Source organism: Euprymna scolopes, chromosome 10, assembly GCF_053919585.1.
Source record: "Euprymna scolopes isolate OS-2025 chromosome 10, ASM5391958v1, whole genome shotgun sequence".
NCBI classification, from domain to species: Eukaryota; Metazoa; Mollusca; class Cephalopoda; order Sepiida; family Sepiolidae; genus Euprymna; species Euprymna scolopes.
In genome coordinates, this window is record NC_136491.1 from 26,326,412 (window position 1) to 26,348,203 (window position 21,792).

A 21,792-nucleotide genomic window follows, 5' to 3' on the forward strand; every position below is an offset into this window, starting at 1 on the left:
GAGACTAGTACCAGATGCACCAGCCCAAATGTGATAGCAGTACTCCATACATGGGTGAATGGTGGCTTTGTAGAGGTACAGGATACTTTCGGGCGTAACTTTCTAGCACGGTAGGGAGAGCCCACTTTCTTTGCAGCAGCCTTAGTAATAATCTCGATGTATCTATTCCAACTCATGTTTCCTGTGAACGTTAAGCCAAGGAGCTTGAACAAAGTGCTCTCAGGTAAAATATCTCTAGTCATAGCTATTGGTGGCTAGTAAGGTTTCATGTAATTATTAAAGTAAACGAGCTTTGTCTTGGCAGCGTTGAACGTTACCATCCATTTATGACCCCATTCTACTACAGACTGAAGATCTTTCTCTAGGGTTTCGGCCATTAGCTTAGATATGTGCCTCCAAGATCCCTGCCTGTGTCTGCTTTGCATGAAAACGTTACAATCCCTTATACCCCGAAAACCTTTTCTAATCCCTGTATATCTATGTTGTATATTTGTTTAGTTTTTTATGGTTTGGACATTCGAGGCTAACGCATGCTGGTCGATTCACCTGACCGAATGGCGTTTGTGATACAGAGATGCTAATCTATTCAGGAGACGTGGATGCTATTGTTTGGGAGTCATTTTCTATGACTGTCACACACGCACACCCAGAGAACAACTGGCTTATATGCAATTTATCTGATTTTGTGTTTCTGTACCATGATTAAATAATCAACTGTTAACTATTCTGCATTTTCAACAATATCTGGTGTAAAATTCAGCACACTGCTGTTAAAAGTTCACTATTCCAAAAATCTGAATTAACTCAGTTTCTGAAAAATCGGTCTTTTATTCAAACCAGCAGCATCTCATTTGCATATGAGGCGACAAGAAATCTCATTACTCAACAAGATCACCAGCATATAAATAAAAGTAGCCATTTTTTAAAAATTATTCTTTTGTCTTCCACCAGACACTAAAAGTGACACAAAATCAGTTTGCATCAATTTCTAGAGCATTTTACCATAGTACCCAATTTTTAATCCAGTGCTTGCACCCTAGGCGATCGCCAGTGCGATAAATGGCATGGTCAGAACAGTAGATAAGAAAACCACAACATACAAAGTTGGGGTTGGCAGTTGTTGAGAGACAGTTGTGACTGTACACCATATCTGATGAAGAAAAACGACCATTTCAAATTGCCTTAGTTTGAAGATACAGACATTTAAGTAAACCTCTACTGGCAAATTTTCAGGTGACGAAAGATCATTCAGATTAGAGATAACAGTACGGATGGAAAAAAGACACGCATTAAAAAAATGTTTTAACGTTAATTACATTCTCCCTGCCCATCAGTACCTATCCTTCACATATTTAAACGTTCTTCACCTCATCTTCATCTATGTAGGTGCCTGCATGTGGATATTTTGCTTACGTACATACAAAGATAGGTTACTTGTATTGATACAATTTATGGATATTTTTTTTTTTTTTTTTTTTTTTTGCGTGTGGTGTGTTAAGGGGTGGGATAATACTGCAAAACACATTTAATATGTACACATTTTTGCAAAATGTAAAAATAAACTTTTGGGTGTGACCAAGAGATTTTAGTTTTATTTGTAGTTAGAAAAAAAAAAATATTTATCATTTCATCATTACTAAGAAAATCAAGTTTGATATAAAAAACTTAAAAAAGAATTGTTTCGTGTATGAGAAAATGAGCAGAAATTTTTCCAATTCTGATATCCCAAAAACTTAGATTGAAGACAATTGAAAAGGACACATAAAAAATATTCAACAATACTTGGATGAAAAAGCTCCAAACCTCAATTAAAATTTTCACACATCGCTGTTGGTAAGCCCTAGAATTAAGGGGTCTTGTTTCTTTGACTTCACTTCGACCACGTTCAAGCCCACGAGACATTCTATAAAAAAAAAAAAAATAAATAAATAAATAAAAAAAAATTTTTTTTTTTAAATTGAAGGAATTGGCATTTTTATATATTTATTAGTAAAAACTATATTTCCTTTGGTTGCATATTTTGTCCAGTGTAATATTTTCATGCTAATAAACAAAAAGGTTGCACATATCGTTTCTAACAAACGCATTTCTGCATTTCAAGATGCATGTTGCTTGTTTTGCTTCCCAACTCGATTAAAAACTGTTCTGTCTAACACGTGACGTCATTTCTATAAAATATCATTTGACACTGATTTTTAGCATGATTTGCCCCTCTGCTATTCACACAGACACACACTTCAATCATGTCAGCTGCAGAGGTGGGTTTATTTCCTGACATGTACTAATGTAAAACCTTACCAAAAATTATACTAGTTAAAATAATCTATACTTACATAGGGTTCCAATATTTAACAGTACTACTTTTGCTATGATGAATGAACATACACCATATTGAAAATAGAAACACTAACAATTTTATAAAAACAAATTTGTCCATAAATCATTTTGCAATGTATCTTATGAATTCTTGATACGGATTACTTATTTCTACCATAAAAGAATTATTAGTTAAAAAAAAGCAAAAAAGCCCACCACAACCCAACTTCTCGTGGAACTGTCAAAAGCATCCTCCAGATCCACAAAAGCAAAATATAGGTTCTTCTTAAGATAGAACCCTTCGGGTCTATTGTTGTCCTGGTTCATGGATCATAAATGTAATCCACCAGGGCCTAGTCGTACACCTGAGCAAGGAACTTTGCACTAACCCAGATCTCTGTAGCAACACTCTTAACTTCGTCTAGTGATGGACTCCTTAAAATATAACCAGACACTTTTCACTGAAACTACTGCTGACGTTCATAGTGCACAAAACACGTGACCCTCAGTCTGTGTGGCAATAACTTTAGGACGCTGGCTTTTTGTTCATTGTCGGATGCTGCGGGTCGAGCTCTCGTAAGTGCTTTGGTGAATGGCTGGTCATGATGTTGGCGCTGTAATTAACTGGGTTTTCAAGTTAAAGCAAGTCAATAATAACTCAGATCACTTTTTTATAAACGCAAATAATTATTCATAAGATGTTTCAGGGTACACTTTTTTTGCAAAGGAAATTTAATTTTTCGGGTTCTTAATGCTTTCAAGATGCAGAATGTTTCCAACTTAGCTCTTTTGGGGAGGTTATCTGACCTTGGGCAGGAGCCCAAGCTCCAACGGTCAGCAGACAAATCCTTTTTCTAATTTTAAACAATGTTTTTTTTTTTTATGGAACCTTAATTCTAACTACCATCTTTGAGATTAGCATTTCCTCCTCTACCATTTGGAGATTACCCTTTCTCTTGTCTTTCCCTACTCTTATTTCTTCTGAATCTTTTCTTTATCTTAAACCATATCTCTTTAATTCTTTTTCCTTTCCCTCTCAAACCCATTTGCTATAAAGAAACTATAGCATCAGCTATGCCCTTCCATCCTTCAAACCAATTCTTATCATTTACATGGTGGTCCTGTCATCTTTCATAAAGACACATGGTCCACTGCCAACATCCTCATGGTTGTCAACCAGACTTCCCGTCTCTGATGTAGACTTTACGAAGAAATTACTTTTTTTGTTCATATCACAATAAAAACATTCCAGACTTTGGAGAAAATAAAATTCTCAAACCTTGTGTCAAACACGCCACCTAACCCTTAGCAAGGCGAACTTGTATTACCCGACGCATAGTGTTACAAAGATACTTCTCTTACATCTGTCTTAGATTAGATATAGCACGAGTGGTAATTTACCAACATATAAAACCAACCTACACTTATCTGGCTTCTTATTTGTTGCTCAATTATTCTTTCAACCATTACCAGTACCTGATCCACCAATTTTAAGATTCTGTAATTACCTCTAACAAGTGCTTCCTTTTATGCTTGCATCAAGTCACAATTGTACTAAGTTCATTGTCATTTGAGATAACAAATCGGGTCATAAAGGAAGAGGTTAAGTTCAGGATTATCGCAATTCTTTCAACATTTTTGCAACTACGCCTGTGAATCCTGCAGTCTTACCATTCTTCATCTTACAGCAGCTTCCCGTACCATTTCTTAATTCTTATAGCTGGACTGGATAGCGTTTCTGCAACTTCTAAATTTTCACGGTTCCATGGAAACTCAATATTTAGCAATTTCTCATCGCAACATTTGTAAGCATCCCTCTTGTCTCCTCTTCATTTATTGCTAATACTCCATGAACATGAAATTGCCTTTTTTTTTTTTTTTATTATTGTTTCACTATCTTTGGTTAGACCAAATTGCGCACTGACATTAAGCATTCTTATGACAGTTTTCTGAGCATTACTACTTCCATGCTAACTCATGACAAATTGAAAGTTGGTGTTTTATTTATGACTATCACTAAAAGATTTCTGTACTTGTATAGTTTAATCAAGATATTAAAAAAATGAAAAAAGTTATATTATATGTACCCGTTATGGAACGAAGTTCTCAATTTGATCAAGTTTTTTTTTTTTTTTACGCAGCGGACAAACATTTTTACAACAGCGCGCTGAAGGTAGCCATGTTTTGATTTTTAGAACACACCACGGGGAGATAACTAAGTCCAAAGCGCTGACACTCCCTCCCCATGTTAAATAATAGCTTTTCTTCCCCAAAAATCGAAACATGTCTACCTTTTGCTCGGTATCAAATTGTTTTTGTTTCGCTGAAAAAAAAAAAAAAAAAAAAAAAAAAAAATAGGGGGGGGGTATGTGCAATAACTTTTTTTTTCAATATTTTCATTTTTTAATGTCTTGATTAAACTGTACAAGTACCAAGATTTCCATACAGTACCAATGAACTCCCTCTTTTTTTTTGTTCTTTTTGTAACAAAACCCACTCCCTACTCAAGAGCATCTGAAGAGATTAACAAGTACTACACCTTACCCAAGGGCAACCTAAGCCTGTGCACGGTATGAGTGTTCATCTTCCTGATATATTACTGAAAATGATACTTCAAATTTAAGTGTAACAGACAAACCCACAGAGCCTTTTTTAAGAAGCATTCAAAAACAAAAAGCTTATCAAATAAATATATTTTCAATATCAAATCAAAAGCATATATTTACTCTTACCTTTTCCCTATGGTGCCCCCAATTGACGATTTTCCAACTGATGTCCGCCCCAAAAGAGAAGGTCGTCCATTTTGTCCTGTAGAGAATCGTCCGTTTTGTCCAGATGACAATCGGTCAGCTGATGGAAACCTTTTAATGGGCTGAGGCTTTTTAGCTGAAGATGGTCTGGCTACTCGTCCAGGAGCAACAGATTTCCTACTATCACACGAACTAGAACGCCTCATACTTGAGATTTACTGAAACAAAAATCAAAGGAAATATATAGAAATAAGCAATCATGATGTAATGTGTTGACAATTTACTGATTTAAAATATTTCAATCATTTTTTTTTTTGTTTTTAATTAAAAAAAATTAAAATCAATTTAATAAATAATCATTATTTACAAAATTTGACAATATTTATATAATTGGATGATTTAAAATTTTTGTTCTAATGTTTTATATGAATTCATTTTATTTCTTCTGTCAAAAAATTATAATCAATATAATAATCGTCTTTTATAATGAAAAAATTTATAAATATTTAAAATCTTAAAAAGTGAAACAAAATGCAAATTATATTTTTATTACTGCATAAGGCACATCTGATTGAGTGTATCTTTTTAATTCTAGTATTTTCCTTTCTATAGTTTAATATTAATAGTTTTCGGTAAAATAATTTTCCAGTTGAACATTTTTCTGTTGAGGCAGACATCTTTTTCAAGAAAATACAGTAATCAGCATAATCGGTTTTTATGGTCCATAAGTAGCCTGTACACAATAATCTGACACTCCATTTGTGTGGTCACTAAGTGAACCACATACTTTTTAAATATCATAAAAAACATGATTTAAAAAAATCTATAAGGATATATTTAAAAGATAAAAATCTTTCTTTTATAGGTATGGATGATCCAAATAACCTATATTTTTCTTCATCTTTCCCTTACATTAACCCAGTCTAATAATAAATTAGCAGTGACAATCAGGATATATATATATAAAAATGGAACGTCTGGTTTATTAAAAAAAAAAAAAAAAAAAAAAAAAAAAAAAAAAAAAAAAAAAAAAAATCGATAAACTAGAAATTTACAATCCCGTTTTCTGTGAAATTTTATAACTGAATCTTTACCATCTGTGTTTTTAAATATTAAAAAGTAAATATTACCTTATTAAAAAAAAAAAAACTTATTCGTCGGGGAAAATTTCCGATTTCATCTGAGCCAATTAGCGAATATACTTCCGGTTTACCATTTTGAAATGACGAAATATAACGATTCTGGCTATAATACACTTTTTAAAAATCGTTAAAATAGTAACAGAAATTATTAAATAAAATAAAAATATTTTTGGTAAATGCGGAACTATTTTTATCCATGCACCATGAGTTGATGATTTCCGATTTACAATATTTCAATATCTGCTTAATTGATAAGTACAAAAAACATCCCTATTTTTTTACTTTTAGATTCATTTGTCCTTAACTTTTATAACGTTTGGATTGTTTAGTTATTTAAAAAAAAAAAAAAAAAAAAATTATATATATATATAGCATCCATTTTTTTTCTATAGACTTCATTTTCGGTTTTACACGCAAACTTTTCTACCCCAAAGGCCCATCTCACGTTCGTATATAACAAAAAACTTTTGTAGATTTCAGTGTGCTAAAAACAAAACTAAACCATTTGTCGCAAAAAAATACTTTACATGATATAAGGAATTTACTTTTCTGAAAACTTGGTGATCACATTTCCATGTAAATTTAACTTAACATGAGCACCCACTTTCTGGCCACCTGAGAGAGAGAGAGAGGGCATTTTCTTTCGTGTTTATTGCATGTAAGGTTTTCTTGACAAGGCAGTTTGGTACGCGAGTGCATATTTACCAGCCTTCGTTTATGCTCGCGCGTAGCGTAAACAACGGCTACGGCTGTGAAATGGAAAATAATCCCAGAGTTCAGGGGTTATTACCATGCAAAGGAAATCAAACAAAAATAAACACACAAAAAATGCCGCTCTCACGTGGCCACAAAGTGGGTGCTCATTCCAAGTTACATTTACATCGCAAAGTGATCACCCACTTTTCGTAAAAGTAATTTCTTCATATCATGAAAACTACTTTTTTTGCGACGGAAACGGTCTGCAGATTCGTTTTCAGCATACTGAAATAAATCTACAAAGCATTATTTTCTTATATACGAACGCGAGACAGGCCTTAAAGTAAAACAATACCGGATTTTTTGGGACAGATTGGCCGTTTAGTTAAACATATATCCCCACACCAAGTACTCACTAAAAGGGACTCTTAAAAGTCGTTACCCGTATCGAGCAAAAGTTTGTTTACATGTTTTACAACCTTTAAATGGGTAAAATATAATAACATACTTATTGAAAATATAATCATGTGCTTAACAAATTAAAAAAAAAAAATAAACTGCAAGATGAAGTTTTGAAATGATTACATGTCTTTCATTTTATTTAGAATGACAAACATTGACCAATAAAAATGAAATTTTCGGTCTTTATGTAGTTTTGGTGCCATGTTGAAATATATCATTATTTCAGCAAACCATTCTTACGGAGTAGGTGAGGGGTTTTTCTAACTAATTTTACATTTATTAGATATTAAAAAAAAATATATGTAAACATAGTACGGTTACCATTTGACATCGTATGCACCCGGGAACAATATCTCCTGTAAAATTAAGCCACATTTTGGTGCTTATGCATTTTTGATATCACGCTATTTTTACATAGTTTTTTTTGGTTAAATTAAACTTTCACAGGATCTTTTTTTTATTTTTACTATCCTTCCCATGTTAGGAATGCCTTTCAAAATATTAACATTATGATTTCAGCACGGTAACAAAAAATATAAGTACCCAAAATTTTGTTTTTATTACTAAAACTACAAATTGTCAGGTGAAAGTACAGTATGCATTTTTCGTATCGTGCTGAAATAACTTATTTCTTACATTCGCGAGGGGAGGGTGTTTTGTAACTATACTGTGCTTTCAGCTAACAATTTATTATTAAACAATAAGATAGCGTGACAAAAAAAAAAAGGCAGATTTTCCATTTAGTTGTACAAATAGCCTCCAACTCTTATCAAATAAGGGATACGTTGAGTCGACACTGGTGTACATATCGAAAACAGAAAGTTTGTTTATATTTACATGATTATTGAAAATATAATCCTGTGATTAAAATTTAAAATTAACGTTGTTTAACAAATAAAACAGAGAAATAATGAAAGATGAAGTTTTAAAATGATTAAATGTGTTTTATTTTTATAATTGAAAAATAAAAACATTAAACAATATAAATAAAATGTGGTTTTGTTCTGGAAAAGAAATCATGAAAGATGAAGTTAAATATTGAATTATTGTGGAGACGCATCATCATATGCATCCGAGTACAATATAAAATGTAAAATCAAACCAAAATCTTATTTGTATTGTTCAATGTTTCAAATTTTAAATTATAAAATAAGAGTTTTACATTATAAAATGAAACACATTTAATCATTTTAAAATTTCAGTTTTCATTTCTTTTTTTATTTGTAAAACATATTTGTATTGTTTAATGTTTTAAATTTTAAATTATAAAATATAAAATAAAAATGTTACATTATAAAATAAAACACATTTAATTGTTAAACAACGTCTTATTTGTATTGTTCAATGTTTAAAATTTTAAATTATAAAATAAAAATTTTACATTATAAAATAAAACACATTTAATCATTTTAAAATTTCAGTTTTCATTTCTTTTTTTATTTGTAAAACAACATATTTGTATTGTTTAATGTTTTAAATGTTTAATTATAAAACAATAATAAATTATGAAATAAAACACATTTAATCCTTTTATTTGTTAAACAATGTGGTTAATCTAAAATTATACGTAAACAAACTTATGGATACATTCCGGTGACGACCCAGCGTGTCCCTTTTTTTGATAACACGGTTGTAGGCTATTTGTACAACTAAACGGCAAATCTACCAAAAAAATTGTGACATTATACGTCAGTCGATTGTTGAGGTTTTGCTTTTTTTACCATAAATTGTTAGGTTAAAGCTTTTTTTTTTTTTCAGAAAACTTTTAACAGTGAAAATACATTTTTTTCTTTTTTTTTTTACAAGTTGATTTTTATAAAAAAAAAAAAAAAAAAAAAAAAAAAAAAAAGTGCTTTTCCTTCATTAAAGAAATTTTTAGGTGACATACAGATATGTTTCTACAAAGAAAACCGTTATTTTCTTTAGCCATTCTTACCATGGGGAGGGGATGGTGTTTGGTAACTATTCTGTGCTATCAACTAACAATTTATTACAAAAGTCTTAACGTGGGGAGAACTGTGGTATTCATTCCAAAAGCCATTTTTAATATGGCTTTCTTAATATGGGAATTTTTCCATTACACCAAATTGAGCCACAGCAACGCGTGGCAGGGTACAGCTAGTATATATATATAAATAAAAACACAGAATTTTTTCCCCTCGGCACCAAAATCAGAGTTCAAGCCATTTCTGAAATGGGTTTTTTCCTGCTGGTTGTGGTATGTTACTGGCCCTGTGCAGTTCTAGGAGATCCACCCTCCCAGGCTTTGCCATCTCTCTTTAAGAGGTTAGTTTATTGCTAATTGCCTAAATCGTTCCTATCAGGGAATGTTGACAGGACTGCCTAGGTATTTTTTGCAAGCCAGAGTGCTCCTCTTCGGAAAGGCTGGCTCTTCAATCAATTTCTGACCCTAATGTCAGATCTCACCATAAGAGATCAATCCATCAAGGAGGAATAGAGAGAAAAATTGCGAAAAAAAAAAGAATGAGTGAAAAAGGTCAGGGTACAATGTCATTTTCACCGTTGATTTGGCAGAGTTGAGCCATCCTAACTAAATAAATCTGATTTTAATGGATAAAATGTAGAGATTATTATACTTGTGAAATATATACTAGGATTATGGAGTCAAAATTTACAAAATCTCTGCTATTGACTCCTCATTTTTAAATCTTCCAATATTCAAAATGCTGATTAAAGCACCAAACTCATACAGGTGGCACTCTTACAGATCACACTCAGATGCTGAATGTTCTCACAAGCCAGATGGATGAACAAATTAAAACTTAAGTCTATAATAAAAAGTAAAATATATTATTCATAACCGCAGTTTCCCACCCCATGCAATTTTATTACAAAGACAATATGCAGTGCCTGAAAAAGTGTATTTTTTTTTTTTTTTAGATTATGACATACTGAACATATTACATAGATTTTTAAATGTCCATTTTCAAGGACTTCTCCAGACAAATTCAAGTTTTCAAAACAAAATTTGGGGTTTGTTTTACAATCCACAGTAATCCAAATATACAACAAATAAATGTTATTATAGCCAATAACAGTCACTTTGTAATCTACTTGCATCATTTTTTGGTGTTTTTAAGTAGTTTTAAATGCTTTTTATTTCATCTCAAATATTAACTCTCTTTACAGCTTTTAAATTCCAACCAAGATGGCTGCCATCATGTTCATTTTTTTTTTTTTGACTGCCAGCCTAATTTTAAATTATCACAATTGTTTTTTTATGGTGGGTGTGTGTGTGTGTGAGGGAGGGGGGGAGGGAAGCAAGATTCACCATTGGAGAGTCCCATCCACGCAAGAATAGTAGTATTTCCATGCACTAGGTATAGAAATACCCAGGTTGGTGTCTGGAGGCACAGTTAAACCACAACAAGCAATGCACCTTTAGCCTTTTTTAAAAAGGCATACATCTAGGAATAAGAACACTGATAGAAAGCCTGAAGTCTGTTGTTCATGCTATCTGTAGCAAACCTTTGCACACAACTGGTGAGAGAATGAAGATGACCTTGTTCGTAAAAAAAAAAAAAAAAAAAAAAAAAAAAAAAAAAAAAAAAAAAAAAACCTTAATTAGCCCCCAAAAGCGAGAGATTCTTGTTTCGGTCAACCAAAATAAAACAAAGTTCTCGTCACAGATTGTACAGAAGCCCAAAATCTTGAACAGTCGAAAGGCTGCCTGAAAATGACGTCAGGTAGTTAAAAGGGATGTAGGGGGTGCTGTTTTTTTTTTTTTTTTTTTTTTTTTTACTCCAGCCATGCATCTGTACATTCCTATCATGAATGAATGTATAATTTTTACTATTTTTTTTTATTTAGTTAATTTTCCATGTTCCTGTTTTTAAATTAAGAAAATTTTTTAGATTATATAAAAATGTTACGTCAAAAGTTTCACATTCATGCAAGCAAGGAAAATATTAGAATCTTATATGTAAAAATTACGCAAAACCTATAATCTAAAAACGTAGAAATATTTTTTGCAAATCTAATTTTTTTTTTTCTGAAAATTAGAAATAAACGAATCTTAATTCAATGATAATATCGATACTTCGAGAAATTAATTTTTTGATTCATTAATATGAACTTTAGGATCTTTTTTTCGGAAAGTTCCTGTAATAATTAAATTTTTTTTTTTTTTTTAATTGTTACAATTTATGATGCTTTATTTTCATAGAAGAGGTATTTCGTTTAAATAAAATACATTTCCACTAAGATGTAAATAAAAATGGGTTCATTATTTGATAAATACTAAAAATTTCATTAAAATTGATTAGTTTCCTGATTTTTGGTTAATCTTTAAGCAAAGGGAGGGGTCAAAATGTTTAAACATTTGGAGCATCAGCATTCATTTTGCATGTACCTAATATATACAAATGTAGGCAAATTTCGCCATATTTTATTGGTTTGAAAATATAGGTTCTCTTTTACCAATTGTCATAAAATTTTAACCATAGAATATTATATTCTTCAAACAGCCTGAAAATTTTCATATTTCGTTTCATAGAACCAAAGATATGAACATTTCAATATTCAATTTGGTTACGAATACACACACAACCTTTTTTGGCAATTTTATAAGTTCAAAATCTCAACGATTATTGATCAGAATTTAACAAATGAAGGATCATTGGAAAGCTAATGACCTTTGCCCTTAAGGCTGCACATTGTTTAAAATGTGGGGGATCACTTTCCTATATTAATTTAAGTAAAATGAGCACCCACTTTATGGATACTTTTTGAGGAGGTCTTTTTTTTTTTAGGAGAGGTCAAGTGTATCAAAATTTTTGTAGGAATTTGACACCCCTAACACAAAACTGCGAATAAAATATAAAAAACTCTTAATTTCTCATTTAAAAGTGGGTTGTTTATTTTCTTTATGGATTATACTTTCAAAATAAACTATTAAAGTTGTTTTAAAAATAGAAATATTTTTTTTATTTTTTAAAAAACAGTAATGAATTTTACGAACTCAATATTTTTCAATTTTTAAACTTTAAAAATCTATCAATTTTTCTATTGATTCTATTTTTTACAATATTTTCAGGGTCAATGTGAAATTTTATGCTCTTTCCAATAAACCGAATATAATATTTTAGACAAACGTTTTTTTTTTTTTTTTAATTCACGACCCCCCCCCCATTTTCAAGTGTCTATTAAAAAGTAAATAATTTACTCACCAAAGTTTTATATATCACAAATTGAAGAGAAAAGGGTCAATAAATAATATATTCAAATTTAAAACAAAAATAAGTAGTGTTTTTAAGAAATTTACCTGTCAAGTTCGAAGTTTAAAACTTTTTTTTTTTTTAAACCACGTTTTTTCTTCTGTTTTTTGTTTTCTTAATGAAACCTTGGTCCTTGCTCCTTTAATTGAAAAAAAAAAAAAAAAAAAAAAAAAATTAGGGCTTGAATTACATTTTTCGATGAGTTATAAGCTTGGAAAGACGGGGTGGAATTATTCACTATTTTTCACGAAATTTCTGACACCTAGAGTGGTGTTTATTGATCTGGTAGTGGTAGACCAACACAAACTACCTTAAACTTGTTTTCTATAGGTTTTCAGGTGTGCTGAAAACGAATATCGCATTTAAATTTTTTGCACGTAAGTATTTTTCAGAGTATTAAGCAAAAATATGCACATGTAACAATGGCCACCACTTATGACAAAGAATTACATTGCTTAATACCCGGAAATTTGCTGAAAATTTAAGTGCAATATTCGTTTTTAACACACCACAAAACCTATAGAAATCAAGGTTTTTAAGGTAGGTTTTGTGTTTGTCTACCAGGCCACAATTACCAAATAAACACTACGCCTAAAAAAAACAAAAAAAAAAAAAAAACAGACTCCCCCCCCCCACACAAAAGGTGGCTATAAAGTGGTGTTCATTTTACATTAATATAGAAAAGTGATCCCCCCCATCCACTTCATAAAACTATAATTTCTTTATAACTTGGAAACTACTCGTTTCCTAGTTATGTCCTTTTTCCGCTCCCTTGAAAACTTATAACAAGCGGTAATTTTAAAGGATTTTTGTGGGTGGAAAGATACTGCACCAAACTTCAGTCATTTGTTTTCCTAGTTTTGCATATGAATTACAAAATATATGATATTTCCATAAAACCTCTGGCCTTGATGCAGACTGAAATGCTCAGGTAAGGCTTGCTTTATTCCATTGTCCTTTTTCAGCACTCTACTCTGCCGTGTTCGAAAGCGTGTGAGGAAATTAATTCTCACGTGGTCACTCATGCTTATTGCTTTGGTGATAATTTGATACTAGTGCACTTATTGATCCGTGCTCAAATAATAAGGTTATTTTAAAAGCCATTCTTAACATGGGGGGGGGGGTTTGTACCTATACGTTAACCTTACAATTAAATAAAAAGACATAAAACTTTAAACTTGGAAATACGATATAAAAAATAGCGCGGATCAGTAAGTGCACTAGCACCCATAATTTAAAATATGGGTGCTAGTGCAGAGAGTGATCCGTCCGATCCGCGCTATTTTTTAAATCGTATTTCCAAGTTTAATTAAAGTTTTATTATATTCTTTTTTAATTCAATTGTAATGTTGAAGTATAGGTACAAAACACCCTCCCCTCCCCATGTTAAGAATGGCTTTTTAAATAATATTATTTACGTCCGGATCACTCTTTCTCCACTAGTATCAAAATATGGATTTCTCCCTGATTCTGGCGACGGTGAAAAAAAAAAAAAAAAAAAAAAAAAGAATTGGCTTCTTCATTTTCGGCGATAAACTGTAATAGTAACCTTTTTCGTTAATAATCCGCTGAGAAAAATTGCAAAACACTGAAAAGAAAACAAAAAAGAGGGAGGGGGAGGCATTGTACATGTCCGCGGAACGTTGAATTAGAAATTGAGCACCCCCTTACAAATATTGATTTTTATGTTTTTTTTTTGTTTTTTTGTTTTTTTTGATAATCTGGTACATTAGTGTCCAATCGATACTAATAAACTGAAACAAACAAAAATAAAAAGCATGAGGAGTGGGGTCCCGCTCGTACACGTAAACCGATTTTTAAACCATTTATGCAGTGCACGCATTTACTAAAAATAGTAACTGAATGAAAATTCCTTTTCTGGAAAACAACTTAAAACACGGAAAGTAAATAATTTATCAATATAAATTGAAATTTCAATATAAAAAGTAACTGTAAAATCGAAAACAATTGAAACTGTCAAATAAACAAACCTTTCGATGCAAATTTCAAATGTTCAAACGTAGCGCCTTACTAACTTAATAAGCTAACCGTTCAGATCTGTTCGCTTATATTTTCGTATTTGGTTCCAGGATTCTTCTACTTCTTCTTCTTATTATTATTATAATTATAAATTATTTTACTAATATCTAAGAATTAATATTGTATAAATATTTTAAATACTAATTTATAAAATAGGTATATTTATTCTTTAAAATGTAATTAAGTATTGAAATACAGTTATTATTTAAATCGTGCTAGCTCTGCATTATTTTGTCACGTGACAGCCAGGGTTGCCAATTTAGCGGGTTTCCCGCTAGATCTGGAGAGTTCGTTTGAAATCTAGCGGGTAAATTTTGGATCTAGCGGCTAGCGGTTTTTTCCTCTAAAATCTGGAGATTTCGTTTTGAAGAAATTGAAACCGGGGGGGGGGAAAAAAAAAAAAAAAAAAAAAAAAAAACGCAAACATTAATTAGTACAAAGCTAACAGCTAAAAAAAAAAGTTCAGTGTTTTAATATTTAACTGTAAATTTTGCCAAGTAGGTGTGAAGTGAACACTTCAAAATAGATAAGGGTTCAGGACGTACCAATTAAGAAAACATACAAATTAAACTGGGAGAGTCAATAATAAAAATATGGAAATAGCCCCTAACTTGCGGTCTTGTGGTCCTGTTTGTTTCATTTTTTTATCGCCAAAAAAAAAAAAAAAAACGTTCATTCAGGATTATATCATTTTTTAACTAGCATATAAAAAATAATTTTGCTAAAAATAAAGAATAAAAATTCTTTATTTTTAGCAAAATTATTTTTTTTAATAGGATTTAAAAAGTTTAATTAGGTTTGTTTTACTATAGACATAGATTCATAAAAGTTGTTAAAAAACAAACATAACATAATAAATCTTATCAAAGGCAAGATAAGTTACTTTTCTACTTATATGGACATGTTTTAGTCCTGTTGAAACTGAAAATCATTGTGACAACTTATCAGAATATCTTAAATTTTTAAAAAGTAATTTATTAATACTGTAACTTGTGCTAATCATGTGGAAAAAAAACCCAAATGATTAAAATAAATCGTTCATGAATTACATTGTTTTTTAATATTTGAATTCTTAAATATAAATAATAATGTGACAAATAATTTAAATAACATTAATTAAGGGTAGGTATGTTGAAACGGTTTACTGACCAATATTACCAACTATTTTTGTCTCTTTTTTCAGTCATACAGCGAATTAATCGACTTATTATTTTGTTGTCCGATTTTTACAATTTCTTAAAATTGTTAATTTTAAAATTTTAATTTGTTTTCTGGGGGGTTGTGGATGTGATCCTTGTGCATTATAATTGGATACAAAAATGCATTTTAAGTAAAAAGATCACAATTGTCTAATTGCCTGTCGAAATTAATAAAAATAAATTCAACAAGCCTGAAAAATGATCGAGTAGAACATTACAATTACAAGAAAAAAAAATCTGTCAAAAAATGCAGTTTTATGTTTCTTTTATTGCAGTCAATATCGACTGATTTTTTTTGTTTCTTTGTTTTAGTAAAAAAAAAAAAATGCTCAAAACGAAAATCTAAAACTTTTAGATCTTCGTTTTAAGCATTTTTTTTTTTTTTTGTCATTTTTGGAATTTTTACTAATTTCGACATGACATGTAATTAGGTAATAATGTTTTTACTTAAAATGTATTTTTGAGTTTTATTCGTTGATTTTTTTGTTATTTTTATCATGCAAATATTTATTAGAATTGTATTTTGCGACAATTTCTTCATTGATATTGTGATCTTAAATTTGTAATTTAATTTTTTCTAAAAATTGTGATTTCATAATTTGTTTCTTACACAAGCAAAACCTCCGACTAACCAACTAGCAACACATTAGTATTTGTGAAAAAGTAATATTTATTTGCAAAAGTCAGATACATTAATATTTGCAAAATGATAAATAAAACAGACAAATTCATATCTGCACATATTTCCATAATTAATATTTTATCCTGTTACTGCTGCTGCGGAAAAAAGTCATTGATAAAATCTGACGATCATTTTGGGAGCTAATATAAATTTGATTTTTTTTTTGGTAATCATGAAGAAAGAGAGAGCCTGTTTCCTCCGTTTGCCTATAGGTGGCGTTAATGTCTGTCCACCCAGTTACGGAAGCACAAAATGTATATAATGGCACCGTTGAAATAAAAATAAATGTTTTTATTAGATTTTAATTTTAAACATGTTGTTTTTTTTTTTTTTTTTTTTTTTTTTTTTTGCAAACATATTTAAGTTTTATTTTGTTTTGTTTTCGCAAACATATTTAAGTTTTATTTTTCCAAACATTTACGTTTTGTTGCTGATTTATTTTCAAACATTTACGTTATTTTTGTTTTAATTTTAATATTTATTTTTTTTTGCAAGCATAAATTAAATGTTTTTGCTATATTTTTTTTTTAAAACATATTTATGGGTACAACCGTTTTTCCGCGAGTATTTTTTTACGTTCTTATAATAAAAAAAAGTCAACGTTTTTTCTTTTATCTTTTTTTTATTGACCCCCCCCCTCTTTTTTCTTAATTTTTCTGGACTTATTTTACTTTTTCCGCGAGTATTTATATATATATTTGAAAAGGGATATTGTAAAACCTGAATATTACTTGAAACTACTATAAAAAGTTTTAAAAAATAGCGCGGTACAATAAGTGCATAAGCAAACTTTTCTAAAAGAAAAATATTTCAAAAATATTTAGTTTATGCCTGCAAAAAAAACAACAAAAAAACGTAAACACAAAAAAAAAACGTAAATGTTTGAAAATAAACTAGCAACAAAACGTAAATGTTTGGAAAAATAAAACTTAAATATGTTTGCAAAAACAACAACAACAAAAAAAAACAAATGTAAATATGTTTGAAAAAAAAAACAAAAACAAACTTAAATATGTTTGCAAAAAACAAACAAACAAAAAAAAACATGTTTAAAATTAAACATTTATTTTTATTTCAACGGTGCCATTATATACATTTTGTGCTTCCGTAACTGGGTAGACAGACATTAACGCCACCTATAGTCAAACGGAGGAAACAGGCTCTCTCTTTCTTCACGATTACCTTTTTTTTTTTTATCTAAACTCTGTAAATTCGAATTTACAATTTATTATTCAACAAGGAATATAATTTGAAACTTATAATTTATTTTGTGTGTGTGTGTGTGTGTGTGTGTGTGTGTGTTAGGGAGTTTCCGTTCTGTCTCCACTTGGATCTTCCGACCACTCTGTTGTATCAATTAAAATAAAAATGAAATGTAAAAAGTCTTCAGACGTACCTCTCCATCGTACAGTATATCAATACTCTATGCCAGACTGGGATAGCTTCCGTATATTTAGACTTATTTTCAGATCTACCTCTGCGTTCCATGTTTAAAAAGGATGTGTCCTCTATAGTATCAGTCCTGATAGAACGGTTAATTGTAGGTATTGACGGTTTCATACCCTCAAAAAAGTTTCAGCAAAAACCTAACAGCCAGCCGTGTTTCTCTCCAGAATGTGCTGCTGCCATTGCGCACAGAAATCACTTTTTCCATTGTTTCAAACGTAATAGATGTACTGAGACTAAAGCCGCTTTCAGGACTACCAGCAACCATTGTAAAAAAAGTAATAAAGTACGCAAAAAGTTGTATGCTCAGTCTGTCAAGTCCAAAATAGCTGAGCAGCGGCTTGGTTCCCACCAGTTTTGGCAAATAGCAAACAGAATCCTGAACAGAAACGTGTGCCCTATCCCATTATCATCAATGGACCTGAGGTAATCTCGTCAGGATCATACAAAGCCAAACTCTTTGCCAAGAACTTTGCAGCTAATTCTACCCTTTGCGACAATGGCTGCCAACCTCCAATATTTCCTCCTGTATCAGAAAACACACTATGTGATATAAAAATATCAGTATGTGATGTTGCCTAGCTAATCAAAAACTTTGATTCCAGTAAAGCAAACGGCCCTGACGGTATTCCAATTATAGTACTCAAAAAAACTTCAACCAGAACTAGCACCCATACATACAAAACTGTTTAAACGTTGTCTTAAGGAGAAATGCTTCCCATCACCCTGGAAATCTCATCAGTTTGCCCTGTATTAAAGAATTCAGGTGATCGGTCATCTCCTTCTCAGTACAGGCTAATAAGTCTCCTGTGCATCATGAGTAAGTTGCTGGAATCTGTGTTCAATAGAGAAGTAATCAACCATCTCAGCAAAAATAACCTTCTTAGTGACACATAATATAATTTCCGTTCTGCTTGATTTACAGCAGATGTGCTTACAGTTATATTTCATAGGATTAGCGAATCTCTTGACCGAGGCAACCTTTCTAGGGCAATTGCTCCTGAGATATCAAAAGCCTTTGATAGGGTATGGCAGAAAGGTTTACTTCACAAGATCTCCAGCTATGGTATAGCTGGAAATGTCTTCTCAATTATCAAATCATTTCTCTCTGATAGGTTCATAAGAGTAGTAGTTGATGGGCAGAAATCATAAGCTCACAGTATTAATGCTGAAGTCCTTCAGGGTTCCACCCTGGGCCCAACTCTCTTCCTGATTTATATTAATAATCTTCCAAATCACATCCTTACATCATTCATAGACATTTATACTGATGACACTACCATCTATGGTAGCACATCTAAGATGGTAAACGACCAAGTTCTCTCCGATTCTCTCTCCTCTGATCTTGAGCACATGGTACAATGGGGAAAGGAGAGGCTGGTTACTTTCAATGCGTCTAAATCCAAGCTTATATCTTTACATCATCAACGCTTTGATCCCCATCTAGCATCAGTTGAAATGAATGGGTGTCGTCTTGGGGAGGCCTCATGTGTAGTACTTACCAACACAACAAACGCCCTCGTGTTTGTGCCTTGTATAGGCATGCGCGACAACAAAACTTGGGTTTTTATAAGCGGAAGTCTCGAGGTTGTCAGGAATCTACAGGCGCATGCGTAAGAGAAGGGATTGAGATAGTGGTATAAAGGCAGGTCGAGTGAGAAGGTTGGGGTTGTTGTTGTCATTGGACGTTACAGTGACGCATGCGTTAGCAGGTGATTAAGAGGCGGTTTATTTTTGTGTGTCAAGTCGCGCACCTCGGTGAAGGTCATATAAATCGTTCACCTCGGTGAAGGTGAAGGTCATAAGCTATTTCGGCTATTTCATTTTGTCTCTTTTCCTGGACAACTATAGCTGGGGCAAAGTTTGATTTAAAACTGATACCCGAATTCGACGGATCCACTTCTGTTGTCGACTGGGTCGAAAGGGTTGAGCTGACCTGCAACCTCTGTGAAGTAAAGGGGGTGCATACCGTGATTCCCCTAAGATTGGCTGGAGGCGCCCTAAGTGTATATCAGCAACTGAGTGCTGTGGAGAAGGCTGATATTACCTGTATAAAAAATGCTTTTTACAAGGCATTTGCCATGGATCCCTGTACGGCCTACGAAACATTTGCCACTAGGAAGCTCATGCCAGGAGAAACCGTGGACGTCTTCTTCGCGGAGCTGAAGAAACTTGCAGTTCTATTTGGCAATGGAGTGTCAGAGCAAACACTGGCGTATGCGTTTGTGGCCGGCCTTCCCACTCATGTTAAGCAACTGTTGAGGGCTTCCACCAGCATATCTGTAACGCCCGTGGAACATTTGTTAGAACGCGCTCGAGCCATTATCAGAGATAAGGAGGACCTGAGGGAACCGGTTGTAATGATGGCACAGGCAGCCAAGACTAATGCTGAAAAGAGTCCCAGTTTGAGACCCACGACCAATGGGAGATGTTTCTGCTGTGGCCAGCGAGGCCATTTCGCAAGAAGTTGTACTAACAAGGGGCGGGGGCGCCCGCGCTGTTTCCAATGTGGTAGCTATGGACATTTATCCCAAAATTGTGCGGGAAATGCATCAGGGGGCAGAACGTCAGCGCCGCCCTGTTCCCTGGACAAGATTTAATTGAGGCGCAACCGACAATAAATGTGTACGTGGCCCAAGTGCTTTGTTCAGCTCTTCTCGACTCCAGGTGCTCACACACCATCATGAGTGCCAAGTTGTGTCGAAACTGGACAAAGCAGAACATCAAGGTAACCACAATAGGTGGCAATACGCAAGCTTGCTGTGGAGCCGGAACTGTCAAAGTCCACACAGACTCTGGTGTGGCCGCAAACATTAATGTGCTGGTGATGCGAGGGGATTTGCTGGGATTCGATCTACTATTGGGATATGATGCTATTAAGGCACTGGGGGGAGTGGTTATCGGAAGAGATGGGACTGTGCGATTTTTGGAAACCCCAGTGTGTGCTGCAGTTCACATTGATCGGCCTGATTTTAAGGTGGACTACGACCCTCACCAAAAAGCATGGACTGCATCGTGGAAGTGGACAGAAGGAAGGGCGCCAACTGAACTCAAGAATAGCATTGCAGAGTACTCGATACCCGACGAGGCCCGTAATGATTACGAGAAGGAACTTGAGGCATGGATCCAGGATGGATGGCTGATCCCCTACCCCAACAAGCTGGGACCACCCAAGGGTCTGATTCCCTTAATGGCTGTAGTCCAGCATAACAAATCAAAAGTTCGTCCGGTGCTGGACTATCGTGAACTCAATAGATACATTGAGACGTACACTGCCAATGCTGACGTGTGCGCCAGCAAGTTGAGAGAATGGCACCAGAAGGGCTCCAATGTGTCTATAGTAGACTTGCGGAAGGCTTATTTGCAGGTGCGAGTGGATAAGACATTGTGGCCGTTCCAGACAGTGTGGTTCCGGGGTCAGAGATACTGCCTTACTCGGCTTGGCTTTGGGCTGAATGTGGCACCGCAAATCATGAAGACCATCGTAAATGCAGTGTTGTCCCAGGAAAAGACTACTGAGGACGCAACATCGGCCTATATTGATGATGTGTATGTCAATGAAGACGTACAATCTGCATCGCACGTCAGAGAAAAGTTAGCTCAATTCGGGTTGGAGTGCAAGGATCCCGAACGTCTGAGGGATGGAGCACGGGTATTAGGATTGGACGTTTGCGGGAAAGACGGTACCTTACGATGGAGGCGTGGCAGTGAGATTCCAACCGTCCCTGATGTTATTACGCGGCGGACTATTTTTTCCTTGTGTGGGAAACTTATTGGTCACTTACCAGCGTGTGGCTGGCTCCGAGCAGCTGTGGGCGTCAT

At 33.1% G+C, this 21,792-nt stretch overlaps 2 protein-coding genes across 4 annotated transcripts in view; one reads left to right on the forward strand and one right to left on the reverse strand.

Moving 5' to 3' along the window:
• LOC145285874 (kinetochore protein NDC80 homolog) overlaps window positions 1–14,710 on the reverse strand; it is a 63,598-nt gene extending 48,888 nt beyond the window's left edge. For 2 of the 3 annotated variants that reach the window (XM_080134321.1, XM_080134323.1), the window contains exons 1-4: window positions 14,595–14,710; window positions 12,651–12,742; window positions 5,049–5,284; window positions 1,804–1,903 (exon numbers count right to left, since the gene is read on the reverse strand). In XM_080134321.1, the coding sequence (XP_079990447.1) occupies window positions 1,804–1,903; window positions 5,049–5,272 (324 nt within the window). In that variant the 5' untranslated portion in view covers window positions 5,273–5,284; window positions 12,651–12,742; window positions 14,595–14,710. The remainder of the gene's footprint in view (window positions 1–1,803; window positions 1,904–5,048; window positions 5,285–12,650; window positions 12,743–14,594) is intronic. The other variant, XM_080134322.1, reaches the window with a different exon arrangement.
• The window catches only part of LOC145285877 (2-aminoadipate transaminase-like), a 238,921-nt gene that overhangs the window by 83,712 nt on the left and 133,417 nt on the right, over window positions 1–21,792 (forward strand). The window lies entirely within an intron of this gene.